At 39.7% G+C, this 17,085-nt stretch overlaps 1 protein-coding gene across 1 annotated transcript in view; it reads left to right on the forward strand.

Moving 5' to 3' along the window:
• The window catches only part of DLGAP2 (DLG associated protein 2), a 587,254-nt gene that overhangs the window by 107,831 nt on the left and 462,338 nt on the right, over nucleotides 1-17,085 (forward strand). The window contains exon 2 of the mRNA XM_042444836.1: nucleotides 9,728-9,782. Within this exon, the coding sequence (XP_042300770.1) occupies nucleotides 9,728-9,782 (55 nt within the window). The remainder of the gene's footprint in view (nucleotides 1-9,727; nucleotides 9,783-17,085) is intronic.

The raw sequence follows: 17,085 nt of genomic DNA on the forward strand, positions 1-17,085 counted from the left end.
TCCATAGATATGGAGGGCCAAATATAGTTTCCTTTCTTTGGAGAGAGAACACTGGAGATTTTTTTTATCTGTGGTATTCATTTCACTTAATAATAAAGGAAGTAACATCCATGCTGCTAAAGACAGAGCTTGACTTACATTCCCATAGCAACAAGATATGGACCCATGTACATTTTCCTTTTTTGCTGTTCACTGCCATCAGTTTGACTTTGGCTTATGGTGACTATCATTAACAGCCCTGCTCAAGTCTTGGCAGACTCAGAGATGTCGCTTCCCTGATTGAAAGGATTCCTCTAGAATGTGTTCTTCCTTTTTCCCACTGCCTTCTTTTTGCTAAGCATTTTTGTCTTAGCATTTTTGTATACTGAGTGTTTCCATTCTTTGGTTTTCTGTATTTGTTTATAGATTTTAGTTAGAACTAGAGTATTTCTGTGTCTGTGGGCTGAAGCAGCTCAATTAGTAAGCCATCTGTTCCTACTGATTTATTTCTCCCAAGTGCTCTGAGTGCAGCTTCCATTTCACTTTCTAATTGTAGGTTCATCTTCAAATGGTTCTTCCTTGAATGAATCTGTTATCCTTTCATTTCTTCTCTGTAGTTCTTTCAGGTATTGTTTCCATAATTTTATACCTACTTGGTCATGCAATGTGTTTCTTAGCTGGTCATAACTGATTTTTCAGATGTTTGGGAAGAGGTCTCTTGTTTTTCCTTTTCGTTGTCGTTGTCTTGCCCCTGTGAAAAAATCATTGAATAGTTGCATTCGCGGTCCTGACCCTATTTTGTCACCTTTCAGTTTTGCTTTTCACCTGTCTTTAACTGCTTGAGAAGTTTTCTCTCTCTCTCTCTCTCTCTCTCTCTCTCTCTCTCTCTCTCTCTGTCATTGGTGCAAATAGTGTCTTTTTGCATTCCTCTTTGACAATGTCTCTGGCTTCAGTCCAAAGTTCTTCTGTTTCCTGATCAATAATTGATTTTAACAGTGCAAATATATTTTTTACATTATATGAGTATGTTCTTCAGGTTGCATTTCAGCATGGTGGTTGGCTTAGTGTTCTCCTTCAGCCTGACTCTAACTTTTATTATTAGTGGTTTATTGTCTTTGCCACAAATCTGTTCCTAGTCCTGTTTTTGCAGAGAGAATGGAACTTCTCCATCTTCTGCTTCCAATTATGTAATGTATTTGAATTCTGTATTGGCCCTCAGGTGATGCCCATGTATACAATTGCTTCTTAGGTTATTTGAAGAATGTGTTTGTGAAGAGCAAGCTGTTGGCCTTGCAAAATTTAGTCAGTTGCTCTCCTGCTTCATTTCTTGATCCTAGTCTAAATTTTCCTACAGTTTTGGATTCTGCTCTGGTTCCTATTTTTCATTCCAATCACATATGATGAACAAGTCCTGTTTTGGCGTGTGATCAATTTCTTCCTCTACTCCAGCATGGAATCTTTAAATTGTTTCTTCTCTTGCCTCTGTGATTGAAAGATAGATTTGGGCTATGGTTGTGTTGTTGGAATTTCCCTGAAGTCCTATTGACATGTTTCTGTCAGACTTTGCATTATATTCTTTGACTGCTTTTGCTACATGTCTCATAGCTACAAGGGCACGTCATTTCTTCATACCTTTTCCTTTCATGAGTAAAACACTGTGTAAATTATCTGAGTCAGAAACGTCAGTTCCTGTCCATTTTAGCTTGTTCTCCTCAAGTAATGCAATATTTATACAGTCCTCCTTTCCTTTACATGGGCATCTGTTCCAACCCCCCCCCCCACTGCAAGGGGAAAACTGCATATGCTCGATCCCCATGCAAAACAATGGGGCGCATGTGCCATTCATTAGATTGTACCAACACTTCAGTGTATGCTGAAAGCTGTGGAATGGAAGCTTGCGTATGGCATGGGCTGACTGTATGTTCTGTTTCTTTTTTACTATGTCTAGCTGCCCTTGATTCATGCTTTCCACATTCCATGTTCTTCTGATGTGTTGTGCAGCTTTGGACTTTCCTTTCACGTGAATGTCCTGTCGGCTTGATTTCCCCTTGCATTGTTAGTTCCAGCGCTACTCATACTTTTTACTGTCCAGCTAACCTCAAAAACCTCCTACTCTTCTTTGTTTCCCCATTGGCACAGTAAAAGGGCTTCTCTATCTTTCCCAGTGTGTTCCATGTAATTCTGATGGGGGTCAGTATGAAAGATGAGGACTGTCAAGGAATATAAAATTATACCTATATGAGATCTTTGGCCTCAGTCCGCCCCCCCAGCCGCCCAACTCATATGACACAATGGAGACAAAATTAAGAGTATAATGATTGAACTTTTCAAGATAATGAAGATCCCTCATGCTCAAAACAGCATTAGCAACAGCCACAAGTTTTAGATGAAAATTCTTAGCACACCAAGGAAAACATGTAGAGTATATAATGGAATTGTATTATTCTCTTGATAGTGGGAAAGCCTTATAAACTGAGTTTGCAAGATATTGTCAAGTAACTATAGTGGGGAGTAACTTAATGTAGCATTTGTGCACCACCATTAACTGGCTTTTGTGTTTCAGAAAATACGAAATGGAAAACAAGGAAAAGGAGATTGGTTCTAAGCCTATTTAGCCTATGGGGCTTTGCAAATAGGAAACATGCTGCTTCATATAGTAAATGTTTCATACATTTATGTTATTTATAAATTGCAATACTGCAACAAGATGCTTGCATGGCCCTTGGGGTGGCTAAAATAGAATACAGTTACAATGCATCTCCAATCTGACTAGCACTGGAACCTCTCGAGTGCGAGAGGCATTTCAGAAGACTGGGACAGGAGAATGACAGGTTAAAAAAAAAAAGAAATTTTTCCAGCCACATTATTATAGAGGAGGAGAGAAAAATAGGAAGATTGCACACTTATGGCAGTCACTGTTTCCCCCTATGACAGCGCCATACATGGGGCCCTATCTATTCATCATTGCTGGCTATATTTATTTGAAGCAGAAAGGAACGACAGGTCATCTCTCCTCGCAGCTTATCTTGGATTTGCAGAGATATTCTGATGAACCTGCTGCCCCAAAAATTGGGGGATAGTTTGGCTTATTGCAGAACCAATTTAAATTAGGAAGCAAGACAGAATTTCCTTTTACCTAAAGTCTCTCCCTCCTGCCTGATAAGTCAGTATGGTTTGAATGTTGGACTAGGACTCTCAAGAGACCAGGGTTCAAATCACCACTCTACCATGGATACGCATGGATAGGCAAATCACACACACCTAGCCTCAGGAAGGCAAGGGCAAAACTTCTAAGAATAAATCTTGCTAAAAAAATTGCCATAATTTGAAAGCACATAACTACAGCAACAAAAACATCAAAACCCACCTTCCCTATCACCACAGAGCATCGGTGGTGGCAGCAGCAAGATCTGGGAGGCAGGGAGACTGAAGGGAGAAAGAGACCTCCTCAACATCTGGTATACTATTAGGTACTACCTAGAAATGGTTTTGTTGACACTACAGTAGCTACTGGGTGAAGCTGCATTTCACAGAGCCTACTTGTGACCTGATATGTTATGAAGCAGTAAAAGGAGACAGGGAATGGCACTAGAAAGAAGGCTGGAGAAGGGTATTGGGAAAGTGGTTTCATGCCGGAAAGGGAGTAAGAGGGCTATTCTTTGTAGTTTTGTGCCTTCAAGTTGTTTCTGACTTTCAATAACCCCTGGCCCTATCATGGGATTTTCTGGGGCTGACAGTGTATGACTCACCCAAGGTCACCCAGAGGGTTCCCAAGGCCAGGCAGGGAATCGAACTCTGATCTCCAGAGTTGTAGTTCAATGCTCAAACTATTACAGTACATAGAAATGCTAGGCAGAAAAGGAGGCATGGGGCTTACCTCCAATCCTGCCAGAGACAGTGCTATAGCTACAGGGTGGTGGTGGAATCAAGGCATTGCCTCTCCAAATAAGAATTCTATCCTCCTACCATGACAGTTTCCCTCAGATCCCAAATTGCATTGCATTGCAAATTGCATTGCAGAAAGTGAGAAATCGAAAGTCGCTCACACGTTGAACTCTTCTTTTTTACTGTGTTTGCATTCCCTTGGGCTCTTTGCTTGCCTGTTTTCTTTGGATGCCTGAAGTGTATTTCTAAATTCTCAGCTGAGGTTTTAGGTGATTGCAGTGTTAGAAAGTTGGAGACTGAAGGGAAATTCCATTAAGAGGTAGAAAGCTCTCTCACACATATACTCTCTGTATCTGTCTGTCTCCCTCCCTTCTCTTTCTCTATCTATGGAGGAGATCTGGATGGTGGCTTGGTCTTGTGTCAGAGTTCTGGGTTTAAGGTTGGATGACACAATAGCTAAGGCCACCTATCTCTTAGCACCTGCATTTAATATTTTATAAAGGTTCAATAGATGGCGGGCAACCTGATTCTTCCATGTTTTAGGATGGGATACGGAGTTGAGATAGCCATGATTGCCTTAGATGATGATCTCTGTCTGGACATCGATGAGGGATGTGTGACCTTGTTGGTGCTCTTGGACATCTCAGTGGCTTTCGATATCATAGACCATAGTATCCTTCTGGAATGCCTGAGAGAGTTAGGTATTGGGGCACGGCACTCGAGTGGTTCCATTCCTACCTCTCAGGCAGATTCCAGATGGTGAAGCTGGGGGATTCATGCTCTTCTAAAAGAGAGCTGACATCTGGCATACCTCAGGGCACCATTCTGTACCCCTTGCTGTTTAACATTTTACATGAAACCACTGGGAGAGCTCACCAGAGACAAGGGGTGTGGTGTTATCAGTACGCTGATGACACCCAAATCTACTTCTCTGTGTCTCCAACTGATGTAATGACTGAGAATGGCATCTCTCCTCTGGACACCTGTCTTAAGTTGGTAATGGGCTGGATGAGGGAAAACAAACTCAAGCTGAATCCAGAGAAAATGGAGGTACTTGTGATAGGCTCCCCAAGTCCAGGCATGGAGATTTGTCAACTAGTCCTGGATGGGGTCACACTTCCCCAAAGGGTGAAGTTTGCAGTTTGGGGGTACTTCTGCATCCATCTCTACAGTTAATCATCTCAAGTAGATGTGATGGCCAGAAGTGCCTGGTATCAACTTCGGTTTATACGCCAACTGTGTCCTTACCTGGACCGGAAGGACCTTGAAGCAGTGGTACTTGCACTGGTAATCTCTCATCTTGATTTCTGTAATGCGCTTTACATGGGGCTACCTTTGTACCAAGTTTGGAAACTTCAACTGGTGCAAAATGCAGCAACCAGACTGGACACCAGAATACCTAGGTCAGACCACATAACACCAGTACTAAAATCACTTCACTGGCTGCCGATTAGTTTCCGGGCACAGTACAAAGAGTTGGTTATTACTTTTAAAGCCCTATATGGCTTGGGACCGAGTTACTTGAGGGAACTCCTCTCCCTACACAATCCACCCTGCACTCTTAGAACATTTGGGAAGAACCTATTGGATTATCCAAACACTAGATTAAGATCAACTTCCCACAGGGCATTTACTGCTATGGCTCCCAAATTTTGGAATGGCTTGCCGGAGGAGATTTGTCTTATTACCACCTTAGATGCCCTCAAGAAGGCACTCAAGACGGATCTGTTCCAGCGAGCCTATCCCCCTGACCTGCTATAACAATTATAAGAAGACACTTCATTTTGAGCATGTATTGGAAGTTAGATGTTGATATGGAATTTTATAGGACTAATTTATTGTTGTGTTTTTATGGATTTTATGTTATATAAATGAATTTTAACTGGACTGTAATTTTAAATTTATGGTTGTACTCCCGCCTCGATCTACAGGGAGAGGCAGGAAATATATAAATAAAAATTATTATTATTATTATTATTATTATTATTATTATTATTATTATTATTATTATTATTGTTGGTCCAAGTAACTTAATTGACAGAAACAAAGAACAAAGTGCTTCCTTCCTATTGTGCCTAAAGTATCTGACTTCCATGGCAGGAATGAGTTGGCATGTCCATCCACCACAGCTGAAGGCAATAGGGTAGCTGAGGGCAGGGAAAGTGGAAACCAGTGAGGTTCTTACCATGTCTATCATCTGTCCACACGGCACACAGCCAACTGTCTCACCCTGCTCACTGCATACCCTCCAACCTTTAACAGATAAAAAAGTGTGACAAGTGTGGCCATCAACACTGGAGTGTGATCAAGACGGCAAAAATTATTAATGAGGAAGAACACACACAAATAGTTTTTGTGGGGTTTTTCAGTCTGTGTGGCCATGATCTGGAAGAATTTATTCCAGAACACAGCCACATTGCCCCCAAAAACCCACAGAAAACTGTGGATGCTGGCCATGAAAGCCTTCAACCTCACACAACACACACACATTTAGGAAAGACTGCAGCAGTTTGCTTCTGTCCCAGCCCATTGAGAAGGGCATGATTCTTTCCCTCCTCTCCTTCTCGAGTTAATTGTATGCAAATTACTTTTGTATATTGAACTCAGTTGGCAGAAACCAATGATGAAAGGGGGAAAAGGGAGAAAAAAGCCTGAGACATTTTAAAAGCAACTGAGAAAGTGAGACGACAAATGGATTAATTGAGACTGCCCTTGACAAACAAGAGTATGTCAATGGTAAGGCTGGCTCTCATCTTCCTCTTTTCTGTTAAGACTTATAAGCTCTGTATCTGTTGTGTACTTTCAGCATAAATCGTGTAGAAACAATGCATGGCTCTCTAAGTAGTTATAAAGCACAGAACACAATGTACTTTATAACTTAGTTGATTGTGGGATTGTCACAGAGTTTCCCAGTAGTGAGATAGGATTGTAGGAGAGTCTTGGGAACAACTTGGAGAGAACAAGAACAAGATTCTATTGCTTACATGTTCACATTTTTTCACCTTTGCAAAAGAATGCTTAGGAGTATACTCAATTTTTCTGGACTCAGCTGCGATGCAAAATGTATGAGTGCATTTTGAGATGTATGTTTCCTCCTTTATTACAAATAGAAGCTGTAGGATGGAGAAAGTAGGACTAAAGCTGTAGCATGAAGGGAATTAAAAGAAAAAACTCCTTACCCTTTGTCATGATTTTGATGAAGATTCCCCCCTCCCACCACATGCTTCTGGTACTATCATTTCATGGGGAACATATCTGATCTCACCAGGTTTCAGAAGTGGTTAAGCCTGGTGAGGATTTGGATGGGAAATCATCAGGGATCTCCAGGTATGATAGGAAAGAATCCTGCCTGGAACCCTAAAGAACCACTACTTTTCGGAGTTTATGGTACTGGACTAAATGGATTCATGGTCTGACCTGGTAAAAGGTTGTTAGTTGAAGTTGTTAGTTGTAAGACTGAAGTTTCTGTTGGCAGCAGTGTAATAGCACAGGACTAATGGCTTTGGGTTGCATGCTGGGCTGGTGGATTCTTGTTTGAACCATGTTATAGCCAATTCCATGTCAGGAGACCCTCATGGCTGGCAATCATTACTTACATTTATTTATTTATATTTATTTATTTCATTTATACACTACCTTTCTCCCTGGAGGGATGCAAGGCAACGCACAAAAGGGAAAACTGAAAGTTGTTGTTGTTGTTCTTATTGTTGTTGTGTGCCGTCAAGTCATTTCCAACTTATGATGACCCTAAGGCTAGGTTTTCTTGCTGATATTTGTTCAGAGGGGGTTTACATTTAAGGCCCAAAGAATGTGAATTGCCTTGGCTCAGTAGGGATTCATATCCTGGTCTCCAGAGATGTAGTCCAATGCTCCTTTGGTCCTCTAGAGGTGGGTCTCAGCCATCATGTAGCTGTCAGGAGCCATGCTCAAATAAATGCACACATTTAACATTACACCGCAACATCTGTTTTGACTCTTTCTCACAAAATCCAGGTACTGTTCTGTATATAAATCAGCCAAGGGTCTTATGGTATCATTTTTTTTTGCATATTAGAATTCACATCATGAGTTGCATGGAGTAAACAAGTGGACTAGAGTCCATAAATGTGTAGAGAGATCTTGAAGCACCTTTGTGACTAACCGAAAGAAAAAAGGTGGCAGCATGAGCTTTTGTAGATGCAGATGCATTTCAGTAAGTAGACTTCAGTCTATGAAAGCTCATGCTGCCAACTTCTTTCTTAGTGTCAAAGGTGCTACAAGATCTCTCTTCATACTGATTCTACAGACTAACAAGGCTATATCTTTGAATTAGTGTCCATAAAAACACTGTTGCCATCATAAATTTCTTAGTCTTTGGATGTGTCACAAGGCTATTTGCTGTTTTTGGCTCAACAGATATCTGTAGCCACCCTTCTAGAGATGTGAATTTAATAATACACATATAAAATTCAACAACATTTCCTCCTCATCTGTATGTTACCCTACCACTTAAAAGAAAGCTGGTAGAGATTTGTAGTTATTTTAATGGAATTCCTTTTTCATATTATACATGTGAACTTCTTGTTGACATGGCTGTAACAAAACAAAACTGGTATTGCAGTTTGTTGCTCTTAGTCCCTACTTGCTTTGAGGTATTTGCATAAACTCTGATCCTCTAGAAGTGGGTGCCAACCATCATGTAGTTGTCAGGAACTAGCCAAATTTATCTGAGTGGAGGCTGGAAAGACAGGTTGTTTGCTGAATGATATCACCCATTTGCTGTCATTCTTTACTGGGGGAATCATCTTGTGATAGGGGAAGAGAATCATACAAAAAAAGCAACCTTAACTTGTAAAGGTGTGCGTCATGCCATTACTCATGAACAGCTAGTATTTTTTCCCTGGCATTTGCGGATTTGATGTTACATGTTGAGTGGCTGGTTGACTGTCATATCTGCTGAAGGAACAGGAAGGGTTTTCATGATTCGATTCCCTCCCACCCAGCTACCCCATCCCGAAAAAGCACTTTGTACTTAGCTACAAAGGGATGCCTATTTGAAATTCCAGCAATTTCTTTTATAACTCAAAAGGGCTCACTACATGTGGATTTATGCTTTATATGAAAATCTAATGGTTCACAACACATGAGTAGTTGAATCGTTAATGTGAATTGCTGTCGGCCAATAGGATATATGGCTTAGGACCAATCTATCTAAAGGAGCACCTTCTCCTCAATTTTCTATCCTCCCTGGTTATTAAGGGCATCCTTGGAAGATTTTCTTTGTATGCTGGCTTCTACAATGTATAATGGATAGTTAAGAGCCTTCTTCATAGTAGTTTCTTATTTGAAGAATACTTTCTCTATAAAGAGAGCTGGCTGTCACCCTTATTATATTAAGTTTAGGCTTCAGGTTTAGACCTTTCTCTTCTGGCAGATATTTAAATGTTTAACATATTTTTTTTTAAAAAAATATTATTAGTTTTATTCCAGGCCTAGTATTCTTAATGTTTTGACATTTTAATATTGGAATTTGATTGCTTATTGTTTTTTATTATTGTTTTTCTTGACAAATATTTTTATATGATTATAAACCTGGGAACATTTGCTGTTTGAACAGTAGAAACATTTAATCACATATATTATAAATAAAACATTATATCCAATTGGCCTATTACTGCTCCTGACTGGAAAACAACAACAACAACAACAGTGTTTTCAGTGGCTATTATCATGTGAGGTTATCTGATGGATTAATTAGGATAAACAGCCAATGAAATAAGAAATAATTGCATGTCAGAATACTCTTGAATTGCTGTAAATTATGCATATATTTTTACTCTCCTATAGTAACAGCATATATTCTGTTTTGTCCTTGCTTTTACAGGTCTTGCCTGGCATTCTGCAGAAGCATTGCTGTATTTTACCAGACCGGAATACAGGTAAGCATTCTTTTCTTTTAATTCAGCCTTCCCCAGCCTGCCTTCCACAACTATGTCGGACTACAATAGCAGTGACCATTTTGCTATGGGTTGATGGGAGTTGTACTCTAGCACTTCTAGAGGGCACTAGCTTGGAAAAATTAAATTATCCCTTTGCACTGAGAGAAAGAATTGTGAAAACTGTACATGAGTCAGAGGATTCCCTTGCTGCTTCTCACGAAGGATGCTGAAATAACTGAAGCGGTGAGATATGGATTACTTAATGCAATCCAGTCCCTGAATTTAAATTTGCGGTTCTCTGTAGAATAGCATGTTTACAAAACATGAGCCATTTGAGGCCATTACTTTTTTTGGAAATTTATTTCGGCTGTTGCTATTTTGAGTCTTGTATCTGTTCCTGATCTATGTATTTTTAAAATATATTTCTAGTTATGCATTTCAGAAAAATCCACAAAATTAACAATACACATGCCGAGTAAAATTGGTGGCTTTATATTCTCATTAGCTTTAAACTCTGTATCTTTATATGGAGCTGAAGGTGATACTGTAGTAAGTTGCCTCTTGTTATGTGTTCCTTTGGAATGACACAATGTTGGCTAATTGTTTAAGTTCAGTTTTAAGAATACTACATCTTGGTAGTTGTGGTTAATAAGAAAGTAGCTGTTTTCAATATGCTGCATACAATTGATTTTAAATAATAGTCTGCAAAAAGCATGTCCCTTAAAGTACGCTGAAGCCTGTCTTTATACCTTGATCAAAATAGGCTTATCTTATGTGCTTGTTACTTGTTGTTTTAGAGAACTGATGCCTTCACTCCTGCATTTGAGGCAGGAATGGAAGACAACTAGAGTTTAAAGATGGAGTTATGCTTTTCTATATGCTTAAAATACTACTTTAGCCTGATACACAAATGAAAAGCTTGGGCACTATCTTGCTTTGACCCAGTCTATTCACTGAAATGGCTATCAGCCCAGCCTCTCTCAACCTTGACTGCCCATACAAGAATCTCCTATATGAATAAGGCTTAATTCTGTTGGCGCAAGCTAAAATTGAGAATCAACTGCATAGTTTTGTCCTATTTACATAGGATTTTCGGGACAGGCTTTGATGAATCTGCTTGCCATAGTGTCACTCTCTAGCAGGCCAAGAGTGACATGCTAGAGCAGGGGTCGGCAACCTACGGCCCGCGGGCCGGATCCGGCCTGGCGAGGCCTTGGGACTGGCCCCAGCCCGGTCCTGCCACAGATTGCCGCCCCCGCCGCAGCTTCAGCGCTGCTTCGGGCACCATTTTGAGTTTGGACCCCCAGTTACCCACCCCTGAAATATTGGGGAAGCCTTTCCCCTGTTACTAAAATTCATTTCCTTGGGAGAGGGATTAGAATCATGTGGCCCTCCAAATGGTGTTGGACTGCAGGTACCAGCAGCCCTAGCCAGTGTGAGGAAAGCTGGGAGTTGTACTCATCAACATCTGAAAGGTTTCATGATTTCCATCCCTGCCCTAGGATATCAGGGAATATGTTGTTATGTCTGTTTATCTGAATCCCAGCATTGCTCCAAGGAGGCTTCTGATTCAGATGAAGCACAGATGATGCCCTTCTTTGACCTCCCATTGTGAAGACATGGGTCTCTCATCATCCTCAGACTTGCAGAATGTCTCCCCTGTAGTTGCTACTGCTTTGTGTGTGTGTGTGTGTACAGAGTCACATGACAGTCAAGCCCTGACAGTTTTTTCATAGAGTCTTTTGGTAAGACATTGTTATTTATTATCCATTTCAACCTTCAAAAGAAACTGTTCATCCTTGCGGCTACATGGGCAGTGTGCAAATACAATTAAAAGAATACCCAATACAATAAAAGCACTGAAAATACATCACCATCACAAGAAGGCAGCAAATGCTATTTTAAAAAGTACAAAATCACGTCATTGTAATGCCTGAGTAAACAAAAAGGTTTTGAGCAGGTGCTGAAACATTTGCAGTGTTGTCACCATTTGCAACTCCATAGCAGAATATTTTGTAAGGGTACCATGGCTTTCAGCAGGTCAATTAGCAACATGTATTGGGAGCTATCCAGGGCCTTGGCTACTGTTCATCAGAACCTGCTGTAATTTGACAAAGTGAACTGACTTGCCCTCCCTCGACCTAACTTATCAATTTGCCTCAGACTTACTCAATTTAATCTGATATACTGTATCTGACTTCCTCCAATCTGTCCAACATCCTGCATCTTCCCTGTGGACCCCAAGCCCTGATGAAAAAAGATAGGTATGAGTAGATGTACTCCCTGTAAAAAATATGGAATCTAGACTACTTGTCTCTTTTAAAACCATAGCTACCACACTGAACAGTGTCTGGAAGCTGATGGGCAACCACTGGAGATATATATGTGTCTGTTTCAAAGAGGACTGATGAGCATTGACTGCACTGATTCTTGTCTTCCCATTGCTTATGAGTATATATGCTCCCAGTCTAAACATTAACTTATAGTTATTTCTTCTTGATAGTTCACAAGCAGTTGGAGATTATTATCTGTCAGTGTATGCGTTGTTTATTACATAATTGCAGAGGAAATACCTAAACCATCTGATCTGTTTGGACAGAGTTTGGCTTAAACAAGCTGCATGCATAAAAATAACAGGTGCCCATTTAAACAAATGCACTTGTATACATTTAATAGAGTAAAATAAAGCTGCAAGCATGCTATCAGAATTTAATCCTCACTTTTGTACAAAAGCAAGCATGGGATTTTCACACCTGCTGTGTAGAATAGCAACTTTTACATCTAACCCTGGCTTTTAAAACACCCGCCTACATTTAGTGATTTATTAATGTTTTTAAACTGATAACTTTAAAGGGTTAATAGATAGACTTGGAAATGCTGCAGCAGCTGAACAGATGCTTAGCCAACCTTTCACCTATGGAGAATTACAACAACATTTCAGTAAGACTAACATGATAATACCATTCATCCTCCCAGTTCTTTTAAACTATTTAATATTTTTAATGAAGCTTTATTATTAAAACAAAAGATAAATACCCACCAAAGGGGAAAAGACCATCCAATTACTACTTATACCTTGATAATAACATATAATATTATAATATAATTTAATATACATAATACATTATACATTTATAATATTGTATAATGTATAATTATGTATAATGTATAATACTTATACATTAATAAACACATAGTAACACACAATAAACATACTAACAGTGAACAAAGTGAAAAACTCCCATTTATCAGCTACCTTTACCTTTAATATTGGTAGCAGAATGGTTTTAAGTGTTCTTTTCTGATTAGAAGGAATGCTACAGAGACAACTGGTGAGAATTTAAGTTTCAAATAGTTTGTTCAGTTCATTGTGAATGTCAATAATAGCTTATCTTGCAATAATTTAAAATGCCTATAAGCAGCTGTTGTTATGTTGAGAAATTATCCTGCTAAAAATAATCCTTATTATTTATTTATAATAGATTGGTACTATTGTCCTCATGCTTCAGTTGTGGCATCCCGATGCATCTGGTTTGCTCCAGTGCTGTATGAGAGAAGCCTTTGATTTTATTCAGCGAGGCTCTAATGTTCTAATTTTCCATACTTAAAATGAATCACTAGGGTGCCTTATAATATACAGTACAAAGTAATTTTATGCCTGTCTGTCTGTCTATGAGATGAATCCTATTTTGGGAGAAAGGTAGGCTATAAATCCCATAAATAAAATAAAATATCTGGACAGGTGAGTACACTTGGAAAGTTGAGAAAGTGTCAAGGGCATTGTGACAGCTTCTGCAGAGTTCTCGGAAAGCTTTCTGTCAGCACATTGGCAATCATTGATTGCACAACTGCTGTGGAAAGCTAGCTCTCTGTTTCCACCAATAATCACTTCTGGAACAATGCTGTGAATGACCAGGGTAGAGATACAAAAATTAAAGTAGCAGAGGCACTTCTCAAGCAAGATACATAGTTCTTTTACTTATCAAAGCTTCTGTATATAAAATAAATTGTAAAAAGAGAAATATAATCGTACCTTCATATTCATGGACTTGGGATTCGTGAATTTAGTTATTTGCAATTTGAAGGTTTTTTAAACAGAGGCTGGATGGCCATCTATTGGGAGTGCTTTGATTGTATGTTCCTACATGGCAGGGATTGGACTTGATAGCTCTTGAGGTTTCTTCCAACTGTATGTGTGCCCGAAAAAGCATGAGGGGCTGGCATCAATGGGCTGCCCCACCCTCCCTCCCTCTGCCTTGTTTGCCTCTCCTTGGCTAGCTGCCTGCTGCCCAGCCAGATCACTGCTGGGGGCAGTGCTTTGATCGCAGGATGGCCCATTTGAATCCAGTTTTGCATATCATATTTTGAACATACAAATGAAACACGCCTGTTACAGACTGCCAAAATAAAGCTGCTTCGAGTCTCTTTGGAGGTATGCTATTTAAATGATGCATGAGTCCTAAGAGTCCAGAGGTCACGCCAAAGCCACTCTCCATTCCTAAGCACTGGAGTGCAGCTTTGGTGCAGCTTCCAGATTTTTAGGGTGCACGCAGCATTTAAACAGCATACCTCCAAAGAGACCCGAAGCAGCTTTATTTTGGCAGTCTGTAACAGGCCATAGGGTGATAAAATGAACCCTTGCCTGATCCCCCTAGCCAGTTGGAAACCATTCCATTTTACCCATATTCTCTCCTGATGGTAGCCTCTTATGCCAAGTACAAGTAGACACTCAAATTGGTATACCCAATTTTTAAAAAAGCTATCCAAAGTTTTTCATTATTTACACAATCGTAGGCTTTGCTTTAATCTATAATGTGCAGTCTGATTTTGTTTTGAAATTCTTTGCTGTGTTCCATTATCCAACATGTTTGCTATGTTATCCCTAGTGCCTCTTTCTTTCCTGAACTTGGAAAGCTTGGAAATCTGACATTTCTCGTCCTATATGTAGCAAAGTCATGTTCAGAATTCTACAACTAATGTTTTACTATATATACAATTAAGTTATTGTATATTTAAAAAATCGTTGTTGCAGAACTTTGAACATGATTCTGCTTGTGTGGGAGATTAATGCAATGGTCTGGTGGTTGCTGCAAACCCTACTGTGCCATTTCTCGAGAACTGGAATGTATATTGAGTGTTTCCAGTCTGTGGGCCATTCATATGTTTTCCATAGTTACTGATAAAGTTTAGTTAAAACTAGATTAGATTTTGTCTCTGTAGCCTGAAACAGCTCTATTGGTGTGTCATCTGTTCCTGGTGATTTATTTCTCCCAAGTGCCCTGAGTGCAGCTTCCACTTCACTTTCTGAAATTGTAGGTTTATCTTCAAATGCTTCGTCCTTGAATTAATCTATTATCTTTTGTTCTTTATAGTTCTTCCGTGTATTGTTTCCATCATCTTTTTATTTCTTTATGTTCTTCAGGTTTAGTGTTCTTAGTTTAGCTTTATTCTAACTTTTGTTATCAGTAGTTCATGGTCTTTGCCACAATCTGTACCTGATCTTGTTTTTGCAGAGAAGATGGAGAAGCTCCATCTTCTGCTTTCAATGACATAGTTTATTAGATTTCTATATTAGCTATCATGTGATGTCCATGTATTCACTCTCTTTTGAAGAATGTGTTTGCAGTGAAGAAAATGTTGGTCTTGCAAAATTCAGTCAGTTGCTCTCCTGTTTCAAATTTTCCCAGCCCAAATTTTCCTACAATCTTTGATTCTACAGTGGACCCTTGGCTTATGCGAGGTATCCGTTCCAGACCGCCCTCATGTAAGCCAAAAACCGCATAAGCTCAATTCCCATTTGATTGTATGGGGCTCGTTCTCACGTTGCAGGAGAGTGTGTGCACCGTGAGCGTGTAAGCTGGAAGCCGCATATGGGGCATCGCCTATAGCGTGGGCGCACTGTACTTTGACTGCTTTTGTTATATGTCTTGTCACTATAAATGTCATCTCATTTCTTATATTTTCCTTTCCTGAGTAAAACACTATGCAATTATCTGACTCAAAAATATCCCCTTCCTGTCACTTGATCTTACTCACCCCAAGTATTGCAATGTTTATACATTGCATTTCTTGTTTTACAATGCCTTACTTCTCCTGACTCATGCTTCTCACATTCCATGTTCCTATAACATGTGTTGTGTGGCTTCAGACTTTCCTTTCACCTCTGAGCATGTCAAGAGCTTAATGTCCTTTCAGCTTGAGTTCAATTGCATAACTAGCTATCATGCTACTTATACTTGCCTTCTGCTATAACCCAGTAGCTCACTGAGTGCCTTCAACTTGAGAGTGTCATCTTCTGGCACTCTCTCTTGTTTTAGTTTGGATTGTCTCCTCATAAGGTTTTCAGGGTGCAAGGTTTCAAGTGTGGTCTACCATTGTCTTCTTCTGCAAAATATTAACAAGTTTTAGCTATGGTGCCACTGCCCTTGTCTCTGAGAGATCCCCCTGCCAGTGTCACCCCACACTACAGCTGCTGAAAGAGGGGGGATATCATACTTTGGTGATATATCCCTCTTGCAATGCAGCCTTTCTAGTTTTTGTCTTGTGCTTTACAGAATGTTACTATGAAGAAGCATAGCTGTACTTTGTGAGCTGCTGCTATCTAGCCTTGTTTCTATGGAAATGTGGGAGTTAAGAGAGCTTTTGACAGAAGTGATGGCAAGTAGCCTCTTAATCTCCATCTAATCCAGAAAATACTATTCACTGTCCAAGTGTTCAGTGGAGAGAGTGTTTTTATTTTTATTTTTTTACATTATCCCCACTCTCTGTATTTATACTTTACTTTTATAACAGTAAGTAAGTAAGAAAGAGAATATCTGACTCCCCTTTTGCTTCCATCCCTGAAGGATTTCCTAGGGGTCTTCACAAGACAGACATTTAAGAGATGCTGGCATACACATCCAGTCTCTCACCCTCTCAATAAACTTACTGTGATTGATGGAGAGGTCTGTACACATACAGCCACAGGAATCACCAGAAGAAAAAGAAAATGTGATACAGCCACACTGTTTGAAATTGCTGTTCCAGGCGCACTTCTCAGAGATGAATACCTTTAACTTTTCAATGTCATTGGCAAAACTGGGTGAAGCCAATCCTGTTTCACTGATTAACAGGGCATATCTGCACTACAGATATACACTGTTTAACAGTGAGAGGATCTTAACAATGATAAAATGCTAGCTAGTTTACAAGGATTTGCCTGCTGCCCATTATCATTGTCTGCGAGGGCATCTCCATCATTATCACTTGTCAGTAAACATAATGTCCTGCAGAGTATTGCTGGCCACAATAAATAAATAAATAA

This window comes from Sceloporus undulatus, chromosome 1 (genome assembly GCF_019175285.1).
Source record: "Sceloporus undulatus isolate JIND9_A2432 ecotype Alabama chromosome 1, SceUnd_v1.1, whole genome shotgun sequence".
NCBI lineage: Eukaryota > Metazoa > Chordata > Lepidosauria > Squamata > Phrynosomatidae > Sceloporus > Sceloporus undulatus.